The sequence below is a fragment of the Hemitrygon akajei genome, chromosome 27 (assembly GCF_048418815.1).
Source record: "Hemitrygon akajei chromosome 27, sHemAka1.3, whole genome shotgun sequence".
NCBI classification, from domain to species: domain Eukaryota; kingdom Metazoa; phylum Chordata; class Chondrichthyes; order Myliobatiformes; family Dasyatidae; genus Hemitrygon; species Hemitrygon akajei.
In genome coordinates this window covers 32,326,528-32,351,653 of record NC_133150.1, presented here as the reverse complement: position 1 = coordinate 32,351,653, position 25,126 = coordinate 32,326,528, and the positions used below count along the sequence as shown (strand labels likewise).

Below are 25,126 nucleotides of genomic sequence, written 5' to 3'. Positions count from 1 at the left end.
AATAGCTCATATAAAAGACATCAGTCCAACAGCTCATCACCCTGTCTACATCCAGGGAGTGTTAGCCTAGAAGTCGCATGCTGATCTCAGAGGTGTGAATGCAACCCACTGAGCCACAGCTGCCAGCTTGAGAAATCTGTTAGCTGTAGCCAAGGCTGGTGGGTTACATTAGTCATAAACAGAGATTAATGATCTTCAGGGTAAGTTGCTAATTATACAGAAATATTCCTAGTATTCCACCCCCTGGTGTCTGGAAGAATACACTGCGGTTAGATTGAACAATCCTAAAACAGGTTTTGTTACGGTTCTATTCCCAGCAGACTTGACCAGCCAGGGAATAACTGCGTCCCTTTATTTGTATTCTAAGCTCGAGATCTCATAAGACTAACTCAGCAGCAGCTGTCTGCTTTGGCTGCGCCCACTCCTGCACATAATCTATCAGTTATTTGATGAAAGCTTGACATTGTTTTCAGTGCCTAGATTGTCCGTATACGTCAATCAGCTAAGTATGTCCATAGCATTAAATAGCTCAGCAATTCTATGCATCATTCATTCCCCTCTTTGGCTTTCCTTCTCAGATGGTCAGAACGTGGCGTCAATTTCATAAAATGTTACAAATAAGGATGTTAGAATCAGAATCAGGTTTAATATTACAGGCATATGTCATGAAATTTGGTGTCTCTGCAGCAGCAGTTCAATGCAATTCATGATAATAGAAAAAACTGTGAATTACAGTAAGTGTGTGTGTATAAATATATATATAAATAATAGTTGAATTAAATAAGTAGTGCAAAAATAGAAATGAAAACTTAGTGAGGTATTGTCCACGCCATAGCTTTTTTTAAGATTAGCTTTATTTGTTGCAAGTACATCAAAACATAGAGTGAAATGCGTCGGTTGGGTCAAATCAAATCAGCGAGGATTGTGCTGGGCAGCCCCCAAGTGTCACCATGATTCTGGTGCCAGCATAGCACGCCCACACCTCATTAACACTAACTGTACGTCTTTGGAATGTGGGAGGAAACCAGGGCAGCTGGTACAAACCCCTTACGGGCAGCAGCAGGAATCGAACCTGAGCTCAGAGCTGGCACTGTAACGCAATTTAGCGAACTGCTGCGCCGCCATGCCACCCACTGAGTTCTTTCTGAAAAGAAATTATATTCTTTGCCTTCGAGAGCTTGACTCATACACCGTCCCGGGTGTCCTGTACTTCCTTCACCCACAACTGAGTTACAGCCATTTTGGCTCCGGAAACTCCACTTTAAGACCATTTCCCCACCCAACCAGCTCTTCTTCTTTAAGCCCTATCCATTAAACACACCCTTATACAAGCTTTTAGTCACCCTGTCCTGTTATCTCCTTACCTGGCTTGGTTCCTTATAATACTGCCTTGGGCTGTTGTGATTTACTGGCAAGATCTTATCCTTGCTACTATGATAAAACAGCTACTTTAGCTTGGGAATCCATTGAATTGCTAAAGAACTCCTGCTCTATATCACAACGGTGATTACAAATCCGAGAGTGCATCTTCGGCTGTGAAACACTCCAGGACATCCCAATGTCAAGGAATATCTTAAAATTTGCAAGGTTTCTTTGTCATTATGGCAGTGAAAAAAAAGAAAGTATAACATCCAGTTTTATTGTACTTTTATACTGTTTGACTCTCCTGCCTGAAGCTTACATCAAGGACAATGTCTACTTAATGGATTCAACAAAACACACTGTAATTTCATAGGCAGTGCATTGGATGTGTGTTCAGCCATGTTTTTGAGAAACTGAGGTATTTTGTGCTTCCAAGGTCCTTGCAATCTGCAACAATTTCAACATTCAGATTATTAGCAGTCAAGTGGTAGAAGATAATTATATCTCTCTATTTGTTCCTCTAGATGTCAGTGTCATACAACGGCTGGCATTGTCTTTTAGGAATCAATAGAATCCTCTTGAGGGATCTGAGTATAACTTAATGCTGTGTCGGAGGAGGTCTGTATTGCCTTTGGCACAGCATTAGGCTGCTCACTTAGGCTTGAGATCCCTTGTCCTTTGTATACAGTGGGCCAAGTGGGTGCCAACAGCCATTGTTGGAAGTTACGCACAAAACCAGCACCTACCCTTTTCAGTTTAGGTTAGGAAAAACATCTGTTCAAGGCATATTGGGGAATGCAAAAGGTAGGAGGATGATCAGACCAGCAGTCTACATGATTGTTGAGAGGAGACCAGTCCAGAAGTTTGAATGATGTGGTTGAGATCAGACAGGAAATAGACTGGTGGCAATTGTGGGGTTAGAAGGGGGCAATTGAGACCTGAGATGCAGCTGGATGCGGGGGCCAGTAGTGAGGTTTGATGCTAGGGGTGAAAAGAAGTGGAGAGTTGAGATCCTCAGTGAAGGGCCTTAATAATTTATATTTCAGGTTGGCTTCCCAGTCCATCTGTGTTGCAGACACCACATTAATCTACAATAAACACAAGAAAGTCTGCAGATGCTGGAGCTCCAAAGAAACACACACAACATGGTGGAAGAACTCATCAAGTCAGACAACATCTTTGAAAATAAATGTATTCATATTACAGTGGAGTAAGGTGCATTACAAAGGCATGAGAAAGAAGTTGGCCAGAACTGATTGGAAAAGAACACTGGCAGGGATGACGGCAGAGTAGCAATGGCTGAACTTTCTGAGAGCTATTCAGAAGGCACAGGATATATATATCACAATGAGGAAGAAGTGTTCTAAAGGAAAGATGACACAACCATTGCTAACAAGAGAAGTCAAAGCCAACATAAAACCCAAAGAGAGGGCATATAATAGAGCAAAAATTAGTGGGAAATTAGAAGTTTGGGAAGCTCTTAAAAACCAACATAAGGCAACTAAAAAAGTCATTAAGAAGGTAAAAATCAATATGAAAATAAGCTAGCCAATAATATTAAAGAGGATACCAAAAGTATCTTCAGATACATAAAGTGTAAAAGTAAAGCAAGAGTAGATATCAGACCACTGGAAAACGATGCTGGAGAGGTAGTAATGGGGGACAAGGAAATGGCAGACAAACTGAATAAGTATTTTGCATCAGTCTTCACTGTGGGAGATACTAGCAGTATGGTGTAAGTTCGAGGTGTGAAAGAGCATGAAGTGTGTGAAGTTACCATAACTAGAGTGAAGGTTCTTGGGAAACTGAAAGGTCTGAAGGTAGATAAGTCACCTGGTCCAGATGATGTACACACCAGAGTTCTGAAAGAGGTGGCTGAAGAGATTGTGGAGGAATTAGTAATGATCCTTCAAGAATCACTAGATTCTGGAATGGTTCTGAAAAATGGGAAAATTGCAAATGTCACTCCACTCTTCAAGAAGGAAGACAGGCAGAAGAAAGGAAACTATAGGCCAGTGAGTCTGACCTCAGTGGTTGGGAAGATGTTGGAGTCAATTTTTAAGGATGAGGTCTCAGAGTACTTGGAGGGACATGATAAAATAAGCTGCAGTCAGCATGGTTTCCTTACGGGAAAATTTTGCCTGAGAAATCTGTTGGAATTCGTTGAAGAAATAACAAGCAGGATAGACAAAGGAGAATTGGGAGATGTTATATACTTGGATTTTCAGAAGGCCCCTGTCAAGGTGCCACACATGAGGCTGCTTAACAAACTATGTGCTATGGTATTACAGGAGATATTCTAGCCTGGATAAATCAGTGTCTGTTTGGCAGGAGACAAAGAGAGGGAATAAAGGGAGCTTTTTCTGACTGACTGCCAGTGACTAGTGGCGTTCCACAGGAGTCTGTGTTGGGACCGATTCTTTTTACGTTATTGTCAATGATTGAGTGATGGAATTGATGACTTTGCAGACATCATGAAGACTGGTGGAGGGCAGGTTGTTTTGAGGAAGTAGGGAGGTGGCAAGAAGGCAGATTAGGAGAATCTGCAAAGAAATAGCAGATTGAATACAATGTTGCACTTTGGTAGAAGAAATGAAAGGGCTGACTATCTTCTAAATGGAAAGAAAATACAAAAAACTGAGGTATAAAGGGACTTGAGAATCCTTGTGCAGGGTTCCATAAAGGTTAATTTGCAGGTTGAGTCTGCGGTGAGGAAGGCAAATGCAATGTTAGCATTCATTTCAAGAGGACTAGAATATAAAAGCAACAATGTAATGTTGAGACCTTATAAAGCTTTGGTGAGGCCTCTCTTAGGGTATTGTGAGCAGATTTGGGCCCTTATCTTAGAAAGGATGTGCAAAAACTGCAGAGGGTTCAAAGGAGGTTCACAAAAATGATTCCAGGATTCATGTGATGTGTCACACAAAGAACATTTGATGGCTCTGGGCTCTGGGCCTGTATTCACTAGAATTCAGAAGAAAGAGGGGTGACCTCATTGAAACCTATCGAATGGTGAAAGGCCTGATGGAGTGGATGTAGAGAGGATGTTTCCTGAGCCTCAGCTGCATCTGTGGGTTGGAAAGAATCATTGACGTTTTAGAACAAATACTGGATTATCAGTCTAGATGCTGAGCTTTGACCCGAAATGTTGACAATTCCTTTCCACCCACGGATGCTGCTCGACCCGCTGAGTTTTTCCTGCAGGTAGTTTGTTGCTCAGTTTCCACTATCTGCTTCCTCTCATGGCCCAGTGAAACACTGGAGTGACAGGAAACAGCCAAAAAAATTGTTGTTGTCATGACTCAAGTCTGGAAAACATCACTTTTCAAATGCATTAGACTGATAAAACAGCGCTCTGTGACGGAATTTCTAAGCAGGTGTCTGCCGCCTTCTTTGGATGGGAAGAATCCCATGTCACTGTTTCGAAGGAGAACAGAGGAATTCCCCTGTATCCTGGATGATAGTTATCCCTCAGCCAATGTCACTAAACAAAAACAGACCAGTAACCAGATTGTGCTTACTTTTGGGAACCCGTAGTCCCAAATTGTGTGTCATGTTTATTATAATGTAGTTTAGAAGTACTTCATTAGTCTGTAAAACACTTCGTGACATCCTGAGGTCATCTGATATTAAATGTAAGACTTTTAAATGTATGGAATTTTAAAAAATTAATGCCACATTGTTGGTTAGCAACTTTAACAAGTAATGTTTGTAATCATATAGTAGACAAAAATCAATGGGTCATATGACCCAGGTTTGGCAGTTTACTAGTTGGTATTTGATTACTATAAGCCTTTGTACATCTCCTGAACTTGTGTGTGTGTCTGTATGCTTGTGTGTAGCATCTGTGTATGGCTGTGTGAGGGGAAAGTATGAGGGAGTGTGAATGTGAGTGCTTGTCTGTAGGAAAGTGTATGTGTGCTTTTGTATCTCTGTGTGTGTGTGTGTGTGTGCAAGTATGTTATGTATACCTCTGTCCCTTGTATGTATGCATGTTGTGTGTGTATGTGTGTGCATGTGGTCATGCGTGCATGAGCTTGTGAGTGCATGCATGCGCACATGTGTGTGTGCATATTTATGTGCATGTGTGTGAGTGTGTGGCTATGCATCTGTGTATGTGTATGCGTGAGTTTGTGTGTGTCTGTGCATCTGTGTGTGTGTATGCGTGAGTGTGTCTGTGAATGTGTGAGTTTGTGTGTGTGTGTGTGTGTGTGTGTGTGTGTGTACGAGTGTGTGTATGTGTGTGTGTGTGTGTGTACGAGTGTGTGTATGTGTGTGTGTGTGTGTGTGTGTGTGTGTGTGTGTGTGACAGAGAGAGCGTGTGTGATTCTGCTCCAGCAGGTGGGGATGTGGTGCCTTTTGGAAGCTGCAGTTGAGCCCTGGTGTCAGTAAGTGAATAACCAGTCGACAACCGAGAGTGCCAGGACTCCTCTGTCTCACAGCACTGTTATTGGCTTGATCCAATAGGAGAGCAACGGAGACGGTTACTCCACAGCAGACCTGATCGAGGTGCTCCCAGTCCCCAGACAGCAAGAGCGCAAAGAGAGAAAGAGAGAGGAGAGTGGCAGAGAGCAAAGGAGAAAGCTTTCAGTTAAAACCAACCATCACCCGTCTCAGCTTTGACTTTACAAAGGGAATTTACAGATTAATTTGAGATGACACGGTTCAGGATGAAAACGCAGCCAAATTGGAAGATGGATTTAAGATGCTAGACAAAAACATGACCATTGACAACTAGAAGACACTGTGGAAGTATTGTCTGCGCACAAACCTTGTCAATTTTCTGCAAGACTGCCTTTCAATTTTTTAAAACACAATGTCCGGGCTGGGCAGAGCTGAAGAGTCTGGACTGTACTGTAAAGCATCCCATATCTCAGGCACGGAAGGTATAAAACAGATTAACAGGACAACCGGCAGCAATGGGACTAAAACCTGCTCCAGACTTTATCTTGCCTTTATATTAATACTACTCACATTGACACCACGAGTGGACTCTTCCTGGTGGTAAGTCTAATTCATTCAAATTCATCAACAGAGTCCTCTTTCACTTTTTTTTTAAGTTGACAGGTTTACAGGTAGACATTCCTATTACTGTAAAATGATCTCTGCATTATTAAAACTACTTCGAGGCACGAGTAAAGATGCCAAAGAGATCTGAATGGCTGATCCCAGACAGAGAAGTTTTACCTATAAAGACTGAATGGCTTAAGACTTGTCTTGACTGTGACCTGACAGAGTTCTTTAAAATTTATGAAAGGTCTCGACAGAGCAGACATGGAGATGTTTGCGTTTGTGGAGAAGAGCACCGCAAGAAATTGTGATTACAACAAGCTTTTCACTGATGAAACCAATGCAGAATTCTAAAATAACATCCTTACCAAATTTTTGGTCAAAGACATAAAACTTGCCAGTAAGGAGTTGTGGTGCATTACCTTTACGGGGAAGTCAGATATGTAAAGAGAAAGGAACTGATGATGATGATTTGTTGAAGTGCGGAAAGTTCTTTCATACAAAGTTTAAATAGAATAATTGATTCTCTTCCACTCTGATCCATGAACTCATAAACACTACCTCACTGTCTCTTTTGTTCTCTTTATTTATTTATTTATTGTTTGTTTGTTTATCTGTTTATATATTTATTATCTATTCATCAATCCATCTATTTATTCATTTATCCAATTAATTAATTAATTTTATTGTTATTTGTTAGGCCTGCACTGCACTGCTGCCACAAAAAGCAAATTTAACAAAGTAAGTCAGTGACAATAATTTTGATCCTGATTTAGACTGAACCAATTGGCCTGACCTCATGCTGTTAACTCAGGTGATTCTCTATAATGTTTCCAACTCATTGTTCAAAAATATTTTGATCCTCTGTCCACTGTGCTCAGCCCAGTGACATCTCAGGACAAAACCATAAATAGCCAATCTTTGACTGGGGACACGGTGCCTGATTCTCCTCATCCTCCTGAGCTTTTTTTTTCATGGTTTAGTCAGTAGCACGCTTGCCTCTGAATCGGGTCATGGGTTCAAGTGGCACTACTGAGACTCGACTGCATCAGCTGTGTTGATATGCCCAGTGCCATTCTGAGGGAGAGCTCTTCTGTTAGAGGTGCTGTCTATCTAATGCGTTGTAAAATGTAAATCCATTTGCCCTCTACATAAAAGAGCTCTGTTTTGAAGAAGCACAGGTAATTTCCTATAGATTCTTGCCCAATATTTCCTATAGATTCCTTCCCAATATCCTCACCCGGCATTCTTTAAATTTGATTGGATGATTATTTTCATATTGCTGTTTGTGGCAGCATGTCTGTACTGTTGGGCTTTGGGAGAGAGCTATGGTAATAAGGTTAAAACCCACACAAAGTTCTGGAAGAACTCTACGGAGACAAAAAAAAAATACAGGCAACGTTTTGGCCTGAAACATCAACTCTTTCTCACTCTCCATAGACGCTGCCTGACCTGCTGAGTTCCTCCAACATTTTGTATGTGTTGCTCTGGATTTCCAGCATCTGCAGAATCTCTTGTGTTTAAGTCTGTAGCCCACAATTTGTGGCCCCCAATGATTCCCTCACTTGCATAAATTAGAGTGTACACTGTTCACCCAGTAAGTGGACTTCCATTCCACACTTGCTCCTCGAGAGAGATCTTTCATTTCCAACACTTTTTTCTTTACTTTGAATTTGATTGTTTTAGCATTTTTCTTGGTTGGACCCTCTCCCCTCAACTGTTCCAATAGCACCAGGCTGTAGAGATTCCTCCTCCTCTCTGACTCACAGGAACACTCTCGTGCTCCTTATTCCTGATGACTCCCAGCATGCAAAAGTCCATCCACGAATACATTCAGTGGCCAATTTATTAAATAACTCATGTACTTAACAAAGTGGCCAGCGAGTGTACGTTCATGGTCTTCTGCTGCTGTATCCCAGCCACTTCAGGGTTCAACATGCTGTGCATTCAGAGATGCTCTTCCGCACACCACTATGGTAACTGTAAAGGGTTTCTTATGTTACTGCATATGTTAATCAAAATGGCTTCTTTGTTAAGTAAAAGTAGGGATACTTCTTTGTTATGGTAACTGGTGAGAGAGTGCTTTCTCTCGCAGCTTGTTTGGGTTATGATTACTGATAATGAGAATTGTATTCATTTGTTAACCAATGGGGATAGATGTTATTCTTTCTTGTGGGTGAGCTGTAGTTTTGCGGATTTTTGAGGAGTTGGAGAGGAGATTGCGAGGAAGGTGGACGGTGCTGGAGGCACTCTGGTTGATCACCGAGGGTGGTCCTAGGCACGTGGGTCATGGAGATCGGAGAAGATCGAATAGTGGACCGAAGACTTAGATGGTTGAGCTCCAACGATTGTGCACTAATTGACTGAACCCTGATAAATTCTGGCACCTTTTCTTTCACATATATTTTATTGCTATTAATAACTTAGTTCTAGTAAGATTTATAAAGTGTATTCTGCAAATGTACATGGTGTTCAGTTTGATATTGTGTGTGCGAGTTTGTATTAGTGTGCATTTCACAGCATTCATATATACGGGAGGCGCGATTTGGCGGGTGGATAAATTTTCCCCTAGACATACACCAGTCGATTGCATGAGCGTTACATTTGTGGGGGCTCATCCGGGATTGAATTTTCATTGAGCTGTGTAAATTGTGCATGTTTACTAGTGCAGAGATGGAACGAGATAAGATTGTGAACTGGTGTTAGTTAGAGAACGTACCGGTGAATTATGCATGTGTGTTAAGCGGGGTGGATTTCTGCATTTCGGAAGGTGCATTAGTGCGGGGGTTGAGTTTGGTCAAAGGTATGGGGCAGATAGAACTGGTGGCTAGAAGGTGCAGTAAAGAGGTGGAGACTAGCTGGGTGTTGGTTCATATGAGTGCTGACGTCATGACGTTGGACCTGCCAGTGACAGTCAGCATCCTGGGGGAGGCGAGGCCGTGGGGCCTCCACACCCTTCCAGAGGACAAAGGTGAGGAGACACCGGAGGAGGAGCTAGATGTGACCCCAGGGGAGGTGCCAGTAACCAGTAAGGGGGGGTCGGAGTGGGAAGGCTTGGCCAGGCCCCACCCCCTAGCTAGAGGGGAGGCCTCTGAGCTGGCCGCCGCCCTTAACTCCCTGGTGGGAGTGGCCGAGAGGCCACGGCCGAAGCTGGGGGCTTTCTCCGGAGCCACTCCTACTCCAGACGGGGAGGTTGGCTATGATACCTGGATCGAAAACATGTCCCTGTTGTTAGAGTCGTGGCCAGTCTCAGATAAGGAAAAGAGACAGTGATTGATGGGAAGTTTGAGGGGCGCGGCAGCCAGAGTAGTCCGGGAGCTGAAAGCTGAACAGCCCTTGGCTTTATTGGCGGAGTATTTAGAAGCTTTGGAGGGAGCTTTTGGGATGTCCGGGGATCCCTGGCTGCTTTTAGCAGAGTTTCACCACAAGGAGCAAGGGAGGTGGGTCAAACAATGTTATTGCCAAAACCTAATGAAATAGAAATTTTAATTCAAAAAGGAAAAATTTAAAAATTTATTTCTTGTATGTATAGTTTGATTCAAAAGCAGGCAATTAAACAAGGAATTCATAAGCCAAGACAAAAATGGGAAACTGATTTGAATATTAAAATTGAAGAAACAAATTGGTCAAGACTATGTCTTGACAGTATGACAAATCCAACAAATGTCTGGCTAAGACTAGTGCAATATAATTTTTTACATCAATTATATATTACACCACAAAAAATAAATAAATTAAACCCAAATTTATCTGATCAATGCTTCCAATGTAATCAAGAAATTGGTACTTTTTTACACTCTACTTGGTCTTGTTTTAAAATTCAATCTTTTTGGACAAATTTAAGAGTTTTACTGGAACAAATTATTGGAATACCACTTCCACATAATCAACATTATTTTTACTAGGCGATATTGAAGGGATAAAATCGAAATCCAATTTGAATAAATATCAGAAAGAATTCATAAAAATTGCATTGGCAGTAGCCAGAAAGGCTATTGCAGTTACTTGGAAATCGGATTCATACTTAAGTATAGATTGTTGGAAGAATGAAATTTTTAGCTGCATTTCACTTGAAAAAATTACTTATAATTTAAGAGATAAATATGAAATATTTCTGAAAATTTGGTGCCCTTATTTACAAAAGATAGGATTAAATATATAGGTGCTCCGAAGATAAAATTATTGGTTATCTGGGGAAAGAAATAAATATACATATTAAAGCTATTATGAATTCCATGGAGCATGTGGGGATCTTCCGATATCCAAGCATTCTTTCTTTCTTTCTTTTTTCTTCTTTTTTTTTCTATAGGGATATGTTAGGGGGGAGGGGTTAAGGGGAGGGGGGAAGGGTTGATAATTTTTTTTCTTTCTGTAATCTATTTGAAAATTCAATGAAAAAAATTTATATAAAAAAAGGAGCAAGGGAGGGGGGAAGAGCTCTTAGAATACATATTTTGGCTGGAGAGAATGCTTACTGGGTTGCGGTGCCAGGGAGTAGTGAAGGCAGATAAAATGGCGAGAGTGAGGATGAGTCAGATATTTAGTAGTTCCCTGGAGGAGGACAAGGTGACGTGGAGTCTCCAGCAGTCCTATAAAAAGAGCCCCCCTCCATCATTCAGGCAGCTGATTAGAGAGGTGTGGGAGGTGTGGGCCGAAAAAGGGGCTCGGGCCACGGGGAGTGATCCTCAGCAGTACAGAAAGTGATGGCTGGGTTGAGGACCGAGAAACCCAAGGGGTCCCAGGGGAGTAGGGACCCCCCCATTTGAGGGGATAGACAGGGAGAGTACCCTCTTCAGGGGACGACCCACGCAGTGGGCTGGGAGTGGCAGGTGTCCCGGGAGAGGGGGGGCTGCGGGTAGCGTGTGCTATAACTATGGGAAAGGGCCATTTCCAGTGGGAATGTGAGCAGCCAGGGGTGTGCTACAGCTGTGGGGAAGAGGGACACTTTCGGTGGGATTGTGAGAGACAAGGCATCCTGTGGAGGGCAAGCCCCCAGGTGACTAAGAAGGGAGAGGTGTCGGAAAACTTAGGAGAGACTCAGTGAGGGAACGGACTGGAGTCTTTGGAGGAACACGTTCCCAGAAATCAGCCAGGGGACCAGCCTTTATATTGGCTGGGCTGGGGGACCCCGTTCCAGCGTGTGCCTACGGATAGAGGGAGTTTATGCAAAAGCCATCCTCGACACAGGATCGCAGGTTCCTTATTGTACCGGTCATTCTACAACAAATATCTAAAGCACTTGCCCGTAACCCCATTTGAGGCACTGGAGATTTGGGGTGTGAGCGAGTGTGATTATCCGTACGATGGGTACCTGTCAGTGAGATTGGAGTTCTTGGAGGGCGATGTGGGAGTGTCTGAAGCCATTGAGACGTTGGTGTTGGTTTGTCCGGACCCGGTGGAAACGGCTGGCGCTGCCCTTCTGGTGGGGACTAACTCCCCTCTTGTGCGATGGCTCCTGGGAGCCTGTAAGGAGAAGGCGGGGTAGACCCTCTCAGTACACCCAGTGTTTTGAGTAGTGTTCAAAGAAGTGGGTGACACCCAAGGGCTGGATCCTGAGTGCAAACGAGGGACGGTGTGGTGTACTCAGGTGAGGCCTAAAGTGATACGGCCAGGGGAGGTGGCACTAGTGATGGGGACCCCCAGATTCCCCGGAGTGCCCTGTTAGTAGACGCCCCGGAAGATCTCGAGGGGGAGACACGATTTCTGGTGAGGGTGCTGGTGAGGCCCAAAGTGCAGAGGCCAGCGGTGGTACATGCGAGGCAGATAGCCGTGAGTGTCAGAAATCGCCTTTAAGAGAGGGATGCCGTTGGCACATTTGTTCCCGGTAATGGTAATATCCATCGCCCCTGTGAGGCCCACTAAGGGGGAAGGATTGGAAAACAATTGGAAAGCTAATCACTGAGGCCTTTAACTTTGGGGAATCTCCTTTGCCGCCGGAGTGGAAACGCGGGCTGGTGGGAGAAGATGTTGAAGCTGGAAGATGTTTTTTCTCTTGGCGAGTGGGTTGCTCCAAGAGCACTCGCCATACCATCCGAGTGACTGAGGACACCCTGTTCAGAGAGAGGTCACGGCGACTTGCCCCTGCACATGTGGAAGACGTGCGGCAGCACTTGTGCACGTTGAAGGAAGCTGGAATCATCACTGAGTCCCAAAGCCCCTATGCATCCCCAATAGTAGTGGCCTGGAAGAAGAACAGACGGGTACGCATGTGTGTGGACTATAGGACTTTGAACCGGCGCACTGTCCCTGACCAGTATACCGTCCCGAAGGTCAAGGACGTGCTGGCCTGTCTGACTGGAGCGAAGTGGTTTAGTGTGCTGGACTTGAGGAGTGGATATTACCAGATCCCGATGAGTGAGGCCGATGAAGAGAAGACGACCTTTATATGCCCACTGGGGTTCTTTCAGTTCGAACGAATGCCCCAAGGCATATCGGGGGCCCCAGCCACCTTCCAGAGGCTCATGGAGAGGACTGTGGGGGATATGAACCTGCTCAAGGTGTTGGTGTATCTGGATGATCTGATAGTGTTTGGATCTACTTTGGAGGTACTTTGGAGGAACATGAGGAGAGGCTGTTGAAGGTGTTCAGCCGGCTTAAGGAGGAAGGGTTGAAACTTTCCCTGGACAAATGCCAGTTCTGTAAGCCGTCGGTCAGCTATGTTGGCCACATAATTTTGCGAGAAGGAGTGGCTACTGATCCGGCTAAGATAGACACAGTGACCACCTAGCCGAGACCCCAGAAGGTTTTTGGGGTTCTGTGGGTGTTACCGGCGATTCGTGAAAGGATACGCTAAAATGAGTCACCCGTTGACCCAGCTATTGTGTGGCTATCCACCTGTGGGAAAGAAAAGGAAGGGGGACCGGGGGCAAGACGCAGGAGGATACTGGAACCCGGCAGACTCTTTTGGATTGAGATGGGATGATCAATGTGAGGAAGCGTTCCAATCTCTGGAAAGAGCGCTGACCCAGGCCCCGGTGTTGGCTTTTGCTGATCCCCAGAAGCTGTATATGCTGCACATTGATGCCAGCCAAGAGGGTCTAGGGGCTGTCCTGTACCAGGAACAGGGCAATGAATTGAGACCAGTGGCGTTTGTCAGCTGAAGCTTGTCGCCATCTGAGAGAAACTATCCCACTCACAAGTTGGAGTTCCTGGCACTGAAATGGGCGGTGGTGGACAAGTTGAGCGGCTATCTATATGGGGCCAAGTTTGAGGTGAGAACAGATAACAATCCTCTCACTTATATCCTGACTTCAGCGAAACTGGATACCACAGGCCATTGGTGGTTGGCAGCTTTGTCAGTATATGATTTCAGCCTGAAGTACTGGCCAGGAAGCAGGAATGTCGATGCGGATGCTTTTTCATGGCGGAAGCAAGGGGAACCGGAGACAGACAAGGAGTGGGAGAGCATTCCTGCCCTTGGAGTGAAAACCATGTGTCAGTTTGCTATCACCGTGAAGGCCAAGGAAAAGGGGAGGCCGGAGTGAGCAGTGGACCCATTGGGGGCTTCTGATGACGCCCTGCCCCTGGTTTACTGTGACCTGACTGCACTGAAGACTAAACAGTTGCCGAAACTAAGTCCGGGGGAAGTGGCAGCTGCTCAGTGAAATGATCCGAGTATTGGCACTGTGTGGTGGGCGGTGGAGAACGGGGATGTGGCGTGGACAGAGAAGACAAAACACGCTTCAGTGCCTCCGTTATTAAAGGAATGGCCTCGGTTAAAGTTGAAGAACCAAGTCTTGTACCGGGTCACGTCACCCCCGGACCACCCCCGGCGTTGGCAGCTGGTCATGCCTGAGAAATGTCGGAAGACTGTGCTCCAGGCACTGCATGATGATTCCGGGCACTTGGGGGTGGAAAAGACCTATGGGTTACTCAACGACCGGTTCTACTGGCCCCGGATGAGGGGGGAGGTTGAAGAATGCTGTAAGAAGTGCAGTCGTTGTATCAGGAGGAAGACCCTGCCTGCGCCGACGGCTCCTTTGTCACTCTTGCAGAGTGCGGGACCCCTGGACCTGGTGTGTATGGATTTCCTGTCTATTGAGCCAGACACCACCAACACCGCGAATGTCTTAGTCATCACTGATCACTACACTCAATATGCTCAGGCATTTCCCACTAAGGATAAGAAAGTGACTACCGTGGCGAAGGTGTTATGGGAGAAGTATTTTGTTCATTTTGGCCTTCCCAGGCGAATCCATAGTGATCAGGGACGGGACTTCGAGAGCCGGCTTATCCATGAATTACTGGGTATGCTTGGGGTTGCAAAATCCAGGACCACACCTTATCACTGGCAGGGTGATCCTCAGCCCGAGAGGTTTAACCGGACCCTGTTGGATATGCTCGGAACTCTGGAGATTGGTCAGAAAAGTAAGTGGAGTCGGCACATCGGGCAATTGGTTCACTGTTACAATTGTACTCGCAATGACGCTACAGGGTACTCGCCTTATTATCTGATGTTCGGGCGAGAAGTGAGGTTGCCCATTGACTTGTGTTTTGGGACTGAGGTGGGTGAATTACCTTCGAAGCCAAATCTGAAGTATGTGTCCGATATGAGGAGAGAGTTGAAAAGGGCGTACGAGTTGGCCTAGGCGGCGGCCACCAAGCAGAATCAGAGGAATAAGAGGAGGTATGATCAGAAAGTGAAGTTCGCTCAACTATTGCCGGGAGACCGGGTCCTTATACGGAGTTTAGGACTCCCTGGTAAGCACAAGTTGGCGGATCGATGGGCGGCCACCCCCTATGTAATAGAGAGCCAGATGCCGAATCTACCTGTTTACCGAGTGAAACCCGAGGATGGGAAGGGGCCTGTCAAGGTACTCCATCAGAACCACCTGTTGCCCCTGGGTCAACAAGTGCAGGTGGATAAAGAGCCCGAGTGGGAGGTTACGCCTAGTACGAGGACTCTGTGAGGGCACGGGGCGAGGGGAGAGCCCACTGCGGAAGAGACGGGACGGGTCCTCACCCCGGAAAGGGATACTGCTTCAGACGACGATGATCAGATGTGTGGCACCTGTTTCCATTCGCTAATTCCCCAGTACCAGAAGAAGAGGCTCCTGGCCCTTCCCCCACTGAGTTAGGTGAGAGGAGGGAGGGTGTTGAGGGGCAGACTGAGGAGGGGCAGACTGAGATACAGCCGGCATTGGGGGGAGAGAGGGTGGAACCCGAACACGAGACAGAGGGCTCCCAGATGAAGAGGGATCCCAGTGAGGGAGAGGATGAGGGTCCGACAGGTAGACCCGGGGTGTCCTTCGTGGTGTCTGAGCTGGAAGGGTCGGCAGAGGAGGTATAGAGGTCTCAGAGAAGTAGGCACCCCCCCCGGAGCGATTGACATATGCAGCGCCGGGAGAACCAAGTGTGATCTCTACCACCCTGGGAAGTTACATCACTGCTTTCTGCACCTGGGTTGGGTTTTGTGTTTTGCAAGAAGCATTGGACCGAAGACTTCGATGGTTGAGCTCCAACGATGTGCACTAATTGACTGAACCCTGATAAGTTCTGGCGCCTTTTCTTTCTTTTCTTCCATATATATATTGTATCACTATTAATCACTTAGTTCTAGTAAGATTTATAAAGTGTATTCTGTAAACGTACATGGTGTGCAGTTTGATATTGTGTGTGCGAGTTACGGGAGGCGCGGTTTGGCGGGTGGACGTATACGGGAGGCGTGGTTTGGCGGGTGGACAAATTTTCCCCTAGATGTACACCAGCCGATTGCGACAGTGTTACATAACAAGTGGTTATTTCAGTTACCGTTGCCTTCTTGAAGATAAATATGCCACCTGGACCAGCTGGACTACACCCCAGGATTCTGAAATAGGTAGCTGAAGAGATTATGGAGGCATTAATAAAGATCTTTCAAGAATCACCAGATTCAGGAATAGTTCCTGGGGAATGGAAAATTGTAAATATCACTCCACTCTTTAAGAAGGGAGGGAGGCAGAAGGAAGGAAATTATAGGCCAGTTAGTCTAAGCTCCATGGTTGGAAAGATGTTGTGGTCCATTGTTAAGGATAAAGTTTCAGGGTACTTGGAGCCACATGATAAATTAGGCCAAAATCAGCATGGCTTCTTTCAGAGGAAATTTTGCTTGACAAATCTGTTGGAATTCCTTAAGGAAATAATAAGCAGGATAGACAAGGTGCCACTCATAACAAGATAAGAGTCTGTGGTGTTACAGGAAAGATACTAACATGGAGAGAAGATAGGCTGACTGACAGGAGGTAGAAAGTGGAAATAAAGGGAGCTTTTTCTGGTTGTGAGACAATTTCTTTTTATGTTTTATGCCAATGATTTGGATGATGGACTTGATGGCTTTGAGACTAAGTTTGCTGATTATACGAAGATAGGTGGAGGGGTAGGTAGTGTTGAGGACTCAGGGAGTCTGCGGAAGGACTTAGACAGATTGGAAGGATGGGCAAAAAAGTGGCAGATGGACTAAAGTGTGGGGAAGTGTATAGAAAGGCACTTTGTTAGAAGGAATAAAGGCATAGACTATTTTCTAAATGGGGAGAAAATTTTTTAAAAATCAGAGATGCAAACAGACTTGAGAGTCCTTGGCCAGGAATCCCTAAATGGGTTCCTGCCAGGCACCTCTATGCCGCCACCCAGCTAGCAAGAATTACCTGCCACTCATTTCCAAGTCATTACCTGCAGCCTATTTAAACCCAGCTCTCATCCACAACCCTTGTTCACTCACTTGAACCAGCCAGCTTCAATCAGTTGCTCTTAGACTTCATTTACCTTGTTGCACTAAGTATTTTGGGGCCCCTTTTGGCTTCTTATGTTTCAGTTTATTAATGACATTATCACTCACCACTAAATCATCTCCGCTGCATTGTTTTGTCAGGCCCTTGCAGGGTGGAGTCAGTGGTAAGGAAGGCAAATGCAATGTTAGCATTTATTTTGGGGGGGCTAGAATATGAAAGCCAGGATGTAATGCTGAGACTTTATAAGGCATTGGTCAGACCAGACTTGAATTTTTGTGAGCAATTTTGGGCTCTTATTTGAGAAAAGATTTGTTGGCATTTGAGTGTCCAGAGGAAGTTCACAAGGATGATCTGGGGAATGAAAGGGTTAACATTTCAGGAGTGTGTGATGGTTCTAGGCCTGTGCTTGGAGTTTAGAAGAATGAGGGGAAACTTCTTGAAACCTTTCCAATTTTCAAAGTTCTGGATGGTGGATGTAGAAAAGGATGCTTCCTTTAGCAGGGGGAGTCTGGGACTAGAGGGCACAGCCTCAGAATAGTGATGTCCATTTAGATGAGGATGAATTTATTTAGCCACAGGGTAGTGAATTTGAGGAATTCATTGCCACAAATGGCTGTGGAGGCCAAGCCATTGGGTATAATTAAAGCAGAGTTTGGTAGAGTCTTGCTTAGTCAGGGCATCAAATGTTATGGGGTTAAGGCAGGAGAATGGGGTTGAGAGGATAATAAATCAGCCATAACGGAATGGAGGAGAAGACTCAATGGGCTGAATGACTTAGTTCTTATCCTACGTTTTATGGTTTTAACATATTTCATCAACCTACTATTGCACTTCACCTTAAGTTTCTTAAAGTGCATATAATCACCAAAGCTACCACGTTCGTTTGACTTCATCTGCTTTACTTTATGCTGTATTGCCTTATTTCATTTTCCAAACGCTACTATGGTCAAGATTCTGATAGTTAAAGCAACAGGAAAATTCTTTTAATTAAAGAATATATTCAAACCCTCAAGGGTTCCTGCTCGTAGGCTAGTTTAGGATTATCAATGACACAGCCCTTAAGTGCCCTTGATGTCCTTCTGTTTGTGTATAATGCAGTATCCATATAACCTACACCCATGATAGGTGATTAACTTTCGGGTCATTTCAGAGATAACCCAGGCTCTGATATTGTTGATAGTTTCTGACCGTCAAATGCTTGGAGATCCCTTAAGCTGCATTGTCAGTCCTTCCTTCTCAAACCGTTAAGAAATCTCAACACTTTTCATTTATGCTCAAGCTGCTTTAATAGAGATGACAATTCTGGAAGTTTAATTTTATCTTCACTTTATCTGATTAAGTTTGTGTGTGTGTGATAAACCATGAAAACAGAATATAATACATACTCCAAAGTAATTTATAATAACTTACTATTATTATAAGTTATAGTCTACAAGGCTATGTCCATGTGTCAGAACTTCCATTGTTGGGGAATCATTTAAAGTCTGTATGTTGGGATTATTAAAAACATTTAAGATGCATTATATGTTTAAAATTATTCTTAGGAAGGGAGTTAATCCTGTACCTGATGGTCATAACATCTGCCTTTCCATAATGAGAGGGTTTGTTATGTTGAGAACATATTACACATTCCATATTTAGGCTTATTTTACATGCTGTCCTTGGTACAGTTGCTGTTTAGAATTTGTATGCATCAGTTATACTGGGTATCAATTTAGAATATTACATGTTGTACTTAAGGGCTAGGGTTTACAAGCTACACTTTGTTGCCACTTTATTAGGTACCTTCTTTACCCAATAAAGTGGCCACTTGGTGTATATTCATGGTCTTCTGCTGCTGTAGCCCATCCACTTTAAAGTTCGACGTGTTGTGCATTCAGAGATGCTCTTCTGCACAGCACCATTGTAAAGTGTGGTTATTTGAGTTACTGTCACCTTTCTGTCACTTTGAACCAGTCTGGCCATTCTCTTCTGACCTCTCTCATTAGCAAGGCATTTTCGCCCAGAGAACTGCAGCTCACCGGATTTTTTAATGTTTCTTTTTTGCACCATTCTCTGTAAACTCTAGAGTCTATTGTGCATGAAAATCCTTGAAGATCAGCAGTTTTTGAGATACTCAAACTGCCCCATCTGGCACCAACAATCATTCCACAGTCAGAATCACTTAGATCAGATTTCTTCCCCATTCTCCTGTTTGGTTTAAACAACAAATGAACCTCTTGACCATGTCTGCATGCTTTTATACATAGAGTTGCTGCATGCATTAACGAGGAGGTGGACCTAATCAAGTAGTAACAGGGTGTATTTTGACTGATATTAGAAAGAAGGAAAATGGGACTACCACATATGGAGCGGTTAGATAAAGCCAGCTATTAGTGAACAGTAGTTTTGGGAACTCGAAATGCTTTAGCACAGCACAATGTTTTTATCGATGCAGTGAGCTTCAAAGAAAGAGAAAAGCTTGTTGATGTGGCTAGTGGTCCAGAATATGGGTGAATTTCAAGGCAAGTATTTCTTCATTCAGAGTGTTCTCAATCTTTGAAATACACTGCTCACAATGTCTGGAGATAATCAGTTGTTTCAAGCATATTCAGAGTGGAGACTGATAGATTCTCATAAAAACATAGGAAGCAAGGAGAAGATAGTTGTGAGGGAAAAGACTGACCAAAATCTTAAGATTAACATAAAGTTAGTTTTATTTATCACTTGTACTTTCAAACATACAGTAAAATGTGTTTTTTTGGCCAAATCTTTGCATATATTTAAGGCAAGGCTTCATAGGTTCTTGATTGGACAGGGCATGAAGGGATGTGGGGAGAAGGCTGGATATGGGGACTGAGAGGAAAAATGGACCAGCCATGATAAAATAGTGGAGCAGACTCAATGGGCCAAATAGCCTAATTCTGATCCAATATCTTATGGTCTCTGGGTCTGCATCAAATCAAATCAGTTTGCTTTGTGCTGGGCGGCCCTCAAGAGCCGCCACGATTCCAGCTCCGGCATTGCATGCCCACAACTTGTACATCTTTGGAATGTGGGAGGAAACCTGGAATGCCTGGAGAAAACCCAGGCAGTCACTGGGAGAACGTACAAACTCCTTACCGACAGCAGCAGGAATTGAACTCCAGTCCTACGGCTAGCAGAGTAATAGCATTACATTAACCGCTACACTGCGGTTACCAAACGTCGGAGAAAGGTTTGAGTTCATTCTCATTCCTTCATCTCATCTTTAGTCTGGGACATTATGACAGGTTGAGCACTGGAGCTGTTTATTATCCTTCCTGGAAAGTTAATATCTTTCGTGAATTTGAAGTTTATGACCTTTGATTTTCAAAAATTTATTATACTAGATTTGGCATTTTTATTGCTAGAATTGTTGATAGTGGGGAGGCTATTCTTCAACCACAGAGCAACATTGGATCATTTAGTACAATAGTCAGAAAAATAGCAGATGAAATGTAATCATAAAAATAAGGGCTGATACGTTTTGGGAGGACTAATAAGGAGAGCAACTATAGGACCTGAAGTACTGAGGAACAGAGGGACTTATCCATGGTTACTGAAGGCTGCACAGGTAAATAACCGACTCACTCAACAAAACTGTCTTGTCCAAAAGCTCCCTTCTGGAAAGCACTATGGTCTATTCTAACAAAAAGTTCATGCAATCTTAAACGTTTCTTCCCTCAGCCGGTTAATCTGATCAACCATTCCAGCTACCCCTCCCCCGTTCCCCTCTATTACCTCAGTCACAGTACTGCATTGTAAACACTTAAAGCCAGTTTTATAAAGCTGTTTACATTTTAAGTACATGATGGTATTTATGTACTTATGCCCATTTTGTTCCATTTCCATATGTTATTTTCTAACTTTATATAATTCTCAATTCTTTATGATTGGTGAATATTGTTGGTTTCTTTTCTTCCATGTCATGCCTACACACCATAACAAATTCCTGACACATAGAACATAGATCAGTACAGCACAGGTACAGGCCATTCAGCCTACAATATTGTGCTGAACTAAACTAATCTTTTCTACCTACACAATGTCCATTTCCTTCTAATTCCCTCACATTCATGAGACTATCTACAGGTCTCTTAAAACTCCCTATCAAATCTGCCTCTGCCACCATCCCAGACTCCCACCACTCTGTGTAAAAACTTGCTCCTCACATCTCCTTGGAAATTACCCCCTCTCACCTTAAGTACATGCCCTCTGGTATTCGACCTTTCAATTATGGGAAAAAGAAATTATCTGTCGACTCTATCTATCCCTCTCTCAATCTAACAAGCCTCTGTCAGATCTCCCCTCAGCCTCCACCACTCCAGAGTAAACAACCCAAGTTTGTCCAACCTCTCATCTTAGCACTTGCCCTCTAATCCAGGCAACGTCCTGGAAAACATCTTCTGTATTCTCTCCAAAGTTTGACATCCTTTCTACAATGGGACAACTAGAACTGCATGAAATGAAATGTATATGGGGAATAAAGTTAATTTTTGATCCTAAGGTAGTTAAAGAGGCATGCGGAATGTTTGCCTTCATTAAGTAGGGCAGGGAGATTGTGATACAGCTACATAAATTATTAGTTGGGTTTTAGCTGAAGTACAGTGTGCACTCCTTGCCCCTCCTGTAGAAGGGGTGTGATTCTGTTGGAGGGGTACAAAGGAGATGCTCCAGTGTATTGCTTGGAATTGAGAGTCTCATTTATGAGGAGAGACAGGATCGGCCGGGTAGATCCTTGGAGGCATTTGTTGTTTCCAAAATTACAAGAGACGTGGATAGGATGAGATAGTGAGAAACATTTGCCTTGCCAGAGGTGCCAAGGACGGAGCTCTTGGGTTTAGAGTAAGTGCTGAGAATGTTCGAGAGGATCTGAGGAAGGACTTTTTCTTAACCCAGAAGACAGTTGGAATCAGAAGCTGTAGAGATGGTTACGTGGCATCTGGTGCAGCTGTGGGGATCGAAGTGGTAGTTCTGATGCTAGTGGAGGAACTAGGCTAACATAGACTCCTTCCACCTTGCTCTCCATCCACCGAACGAGAATTGATCTTTCCTGAAGGTATCTGAATTGTGAACCTGAGCAAGGAGCTTGGAAGAATGGTCCTAGTTTCTAATCTCAGCATTGGCTTTAATCAGATGCGGCACATTAGGTAGCAAGGAAGAAATAAGGCTGTTAGGGTTGAGCAGCAAACTGATAGAAATTATACAAAATGATGAGGGACATAAACAGGATAGGTTGTTTCTTTATGGAATTGTCAAATATCAGAAAGCATGGGTCTTCTAAGGTGAGAAGGGAGGAGTTTGCAAGGCATTGTTTTTTTACACAGAGAATGATAATTGCCTGGAATGCATTGTGAGGGGTGACATAGAAGCAGATGTGATTCCTATGTGTAAGAGGCATTTAGACATATGAACCAGCAGAGCATAGAGAGATACAGACAGATGGGATTTGATCGATTGGTGTTGTGATTGGCACAGGTATAGTGGCGTAAAGATCATGTTCATGGGCTGTACTATTCAATGCTCCATGATAACATTCTCATACTGCATCGCCTCTGCTGGGGGCAGGAAGGGGTTGGGGGGGGGGGGGGGTAGGAATCAGAGCTTGTTAACTTTTACCTAAAAGGAGGCATGAGAGATGAAAGTAGAAATCAGTAAACAAGAGCTTAAGAACTTTAAAATGGCAAGTGTTCCCTGGTAACAGCAGAGATCAATGGGTCAAGATGCATTAACCACCCCCACATCCTAAACTGCCTGTGTAATGGGCAGTTACTTCATTATCAACATCCTTTATTTGTCTGTTGAATATAAACATTTAACCAAGTGTTTTATCACAGTTTAGTTCTCCCTGAAACTAAAAACATTTTAGCAGAAGGTAAACCTTCTGATAAGAAGGTTTAGCCCTGGTACAGGTGGGAGTTACAAGTGCCAGTGATTCTCCAGGTCACCGGGGTTGGAGCCAAGAGGTCGAGGCCCGAAGGTCAAACCCGTGATTGGCTAGTCCAGATGCTGGTGAGGTCCAAGGGCAAAACCAAAGGTCAAAGTCCAGAGCACTGAGAATCCAGATGTAGAAGCCTAAATGTTGAAGACCAAAGGAGTCACCGGGTCAGAAGACAATGTAAGTTTGAAAGTTGAAGCTCAAAAGGTCAAGCTTGTGTTCGGAGAGCAAGGAATCTGAGCCTGAAGGTCAGGCCAGTGATTGGCGAGTCTTTGGAGGAAGCCCGGAGTTGGAGGTCCAACAGGGCCAAGTACTGGAGGGCTGAAGGTGGCCTGTCATAGGCTTGGAGACCTGCTTGTGTGTGAAAGGGACTTGCTTTCCTCGTGCTGTCTTGTTTTGTTTTGTTGCTGTTGCTATGTACGTTGCTGGTACCAGAGTGTGTGGTGACACTTGTGGGCTGGCCCCACACGCAGACAGCATTTCACTGGCTGTTTTCACCTACTGTACATGTGATAAATAAACCTTAATCAGAAGATTAAATGACTAAATAAATGGAACTCTAAATTGTGAAGGACTTAGACAGAGGAAATAAGAAGAATCCTTTCCAAATCAGAGCTTTCACTCGTCAGATATTTGACAGAAGGACCCGGGAAGTACTGAAGAGTGATTGATCTGGAATGCATGTCGAAAGTAAATTAGATTGTGTAGAAAGTTACACAGTAGAACTAAATAAATACTTACCAAAAGACATTTTGTAGGGGAAAGTGTTTGAGATTATTTATTCCATTAGTAATACTTCTCTCTCTCGTCGGGAAAAGAACTCTAGAACATGGAACAGTACAGCGCAGAAGAGGCCATTCAGCCCACAATGTTGTGCCGAATCAGATAAAAAGTAAATCAAAAACAAATTAACAATAATCCCTCCTACCTACACCATAACTATATCCCTCTATCTTCCTTACCTCTATGTGCCTATCCAAACACCTCTTAAAAGCCTCTACCACTATACCAGGAAGCGCATTCCAGGCACCCACCACTCTGAGTAAAAAACTTACCCCTCACATCCCCTTTGAACCTACCCCCTCTCACCTTCAATGTATGCCCTCTGGTATTAGATATTTTGACCCTGGGAAACAGATACTCCCTGTCTACTCTACCGATGCCTCTCATGATCTTGTAAACCTCTATCAGATCTCCTCTTAGCCTCTGACGATCCAGAGAAAACAACCCAAGTTTATCCAGCCTCACATGTCCTCTAAACCAGGCAGCATCCAGGTAAACCTCTTCTGCACCCTCTCTGAAGCCTTAACATCCTTCCTATAGTGGGTGACCAGACTTAATAATATTTCTAAGCTTCTGGAATCCACATGATGGATCAAAGAACTTACTTCATGCTTGTGTGATCCCAAACAATTTACTTGAAACTGTATTTGTGATAGTTTACTATGTGGATGCGATCTGATTGAGCTGATCTCTCCCACAGGTACATTGGGGCCCTGGGAGCCCGTGTGATCTGTGACAACATCCCTGGACTGGTGAACAAGCAACGGCAGCTCTGCCAGAAGCATCCCGATATCATGCAGTCAATAGGGGAAGGAGCCAAGGAGTGGATCCGGGAATGTCAGCACCAATTCCGGCACCACAGGTGGAACTGTAGCACCCTGGCCCGGGACCACACTGTATTTGGCAAAGTAATGTTACGTAGTAAGTTTTTTTTTAAAGAAACTTTCCTGGTTTAAAATGGTAAGGAAGTGAAACAACAGAAGGACTCCATAGCCGAATTGAAAAGGGATGCACATGCCAATTTAATGTGTTGCTTTATCCCATTTGATCTCATACGCACATTTACATAATGGTGTCAATAAGAGATAATGAGTTCCAATTGTAAATTTCTACTAGAGTTTTAATAATCAGGGTAGCTGCTAACCCTCAGAATTTTTATGGAGCCTCAAAGATGCTGAAGTATCTGCAAAAGAAAATCAAGTGGCTTTATAAACTGAATGTGCTTATTTAATTTCTTTGAGCATGATATGAATTGTATGCGGTGGATTAAAAGGCCATTTGTCTGTCAGTCAAGAAAAATGAAAGGATAAAAATATCCATTAATTTT

General features: G+C 43.9%; 1 protein-coding gene across 2 annotated transcripts in view; it reads left to right on the top strand.

The window, feature by feature from the left end:
* The window catches only part of wnt2bb (wingless-type MMTV integration site family, member 2Bb), a 103,269-nt gene that overhangs the window by 18,176 nt on the left and 59,967 nt on the right, over nt 1-25,126 (top strand). Inside the window, exons 1-2 of one of the 2 annotated variants that reach the window (XM_073030581.1) lie at nt 5,771-6,366; nt 24,500-24,720. In XM_073030581.1, the coding sequence (XP_072886682.1) occupies nt 6,179-6,366; nt 24,500-24,720 (409 nt within the window). In that variant the 5' untranslated portion in view covers nt 5,771-6,178. Of the gene's footprint in view, nt 1-5,770; nt 6,367-24,499; nt 24,721-25,126 lie in introns of those variants that run through there. The other variant, XM_073030583.1, reaches the window with a different exon arrangement.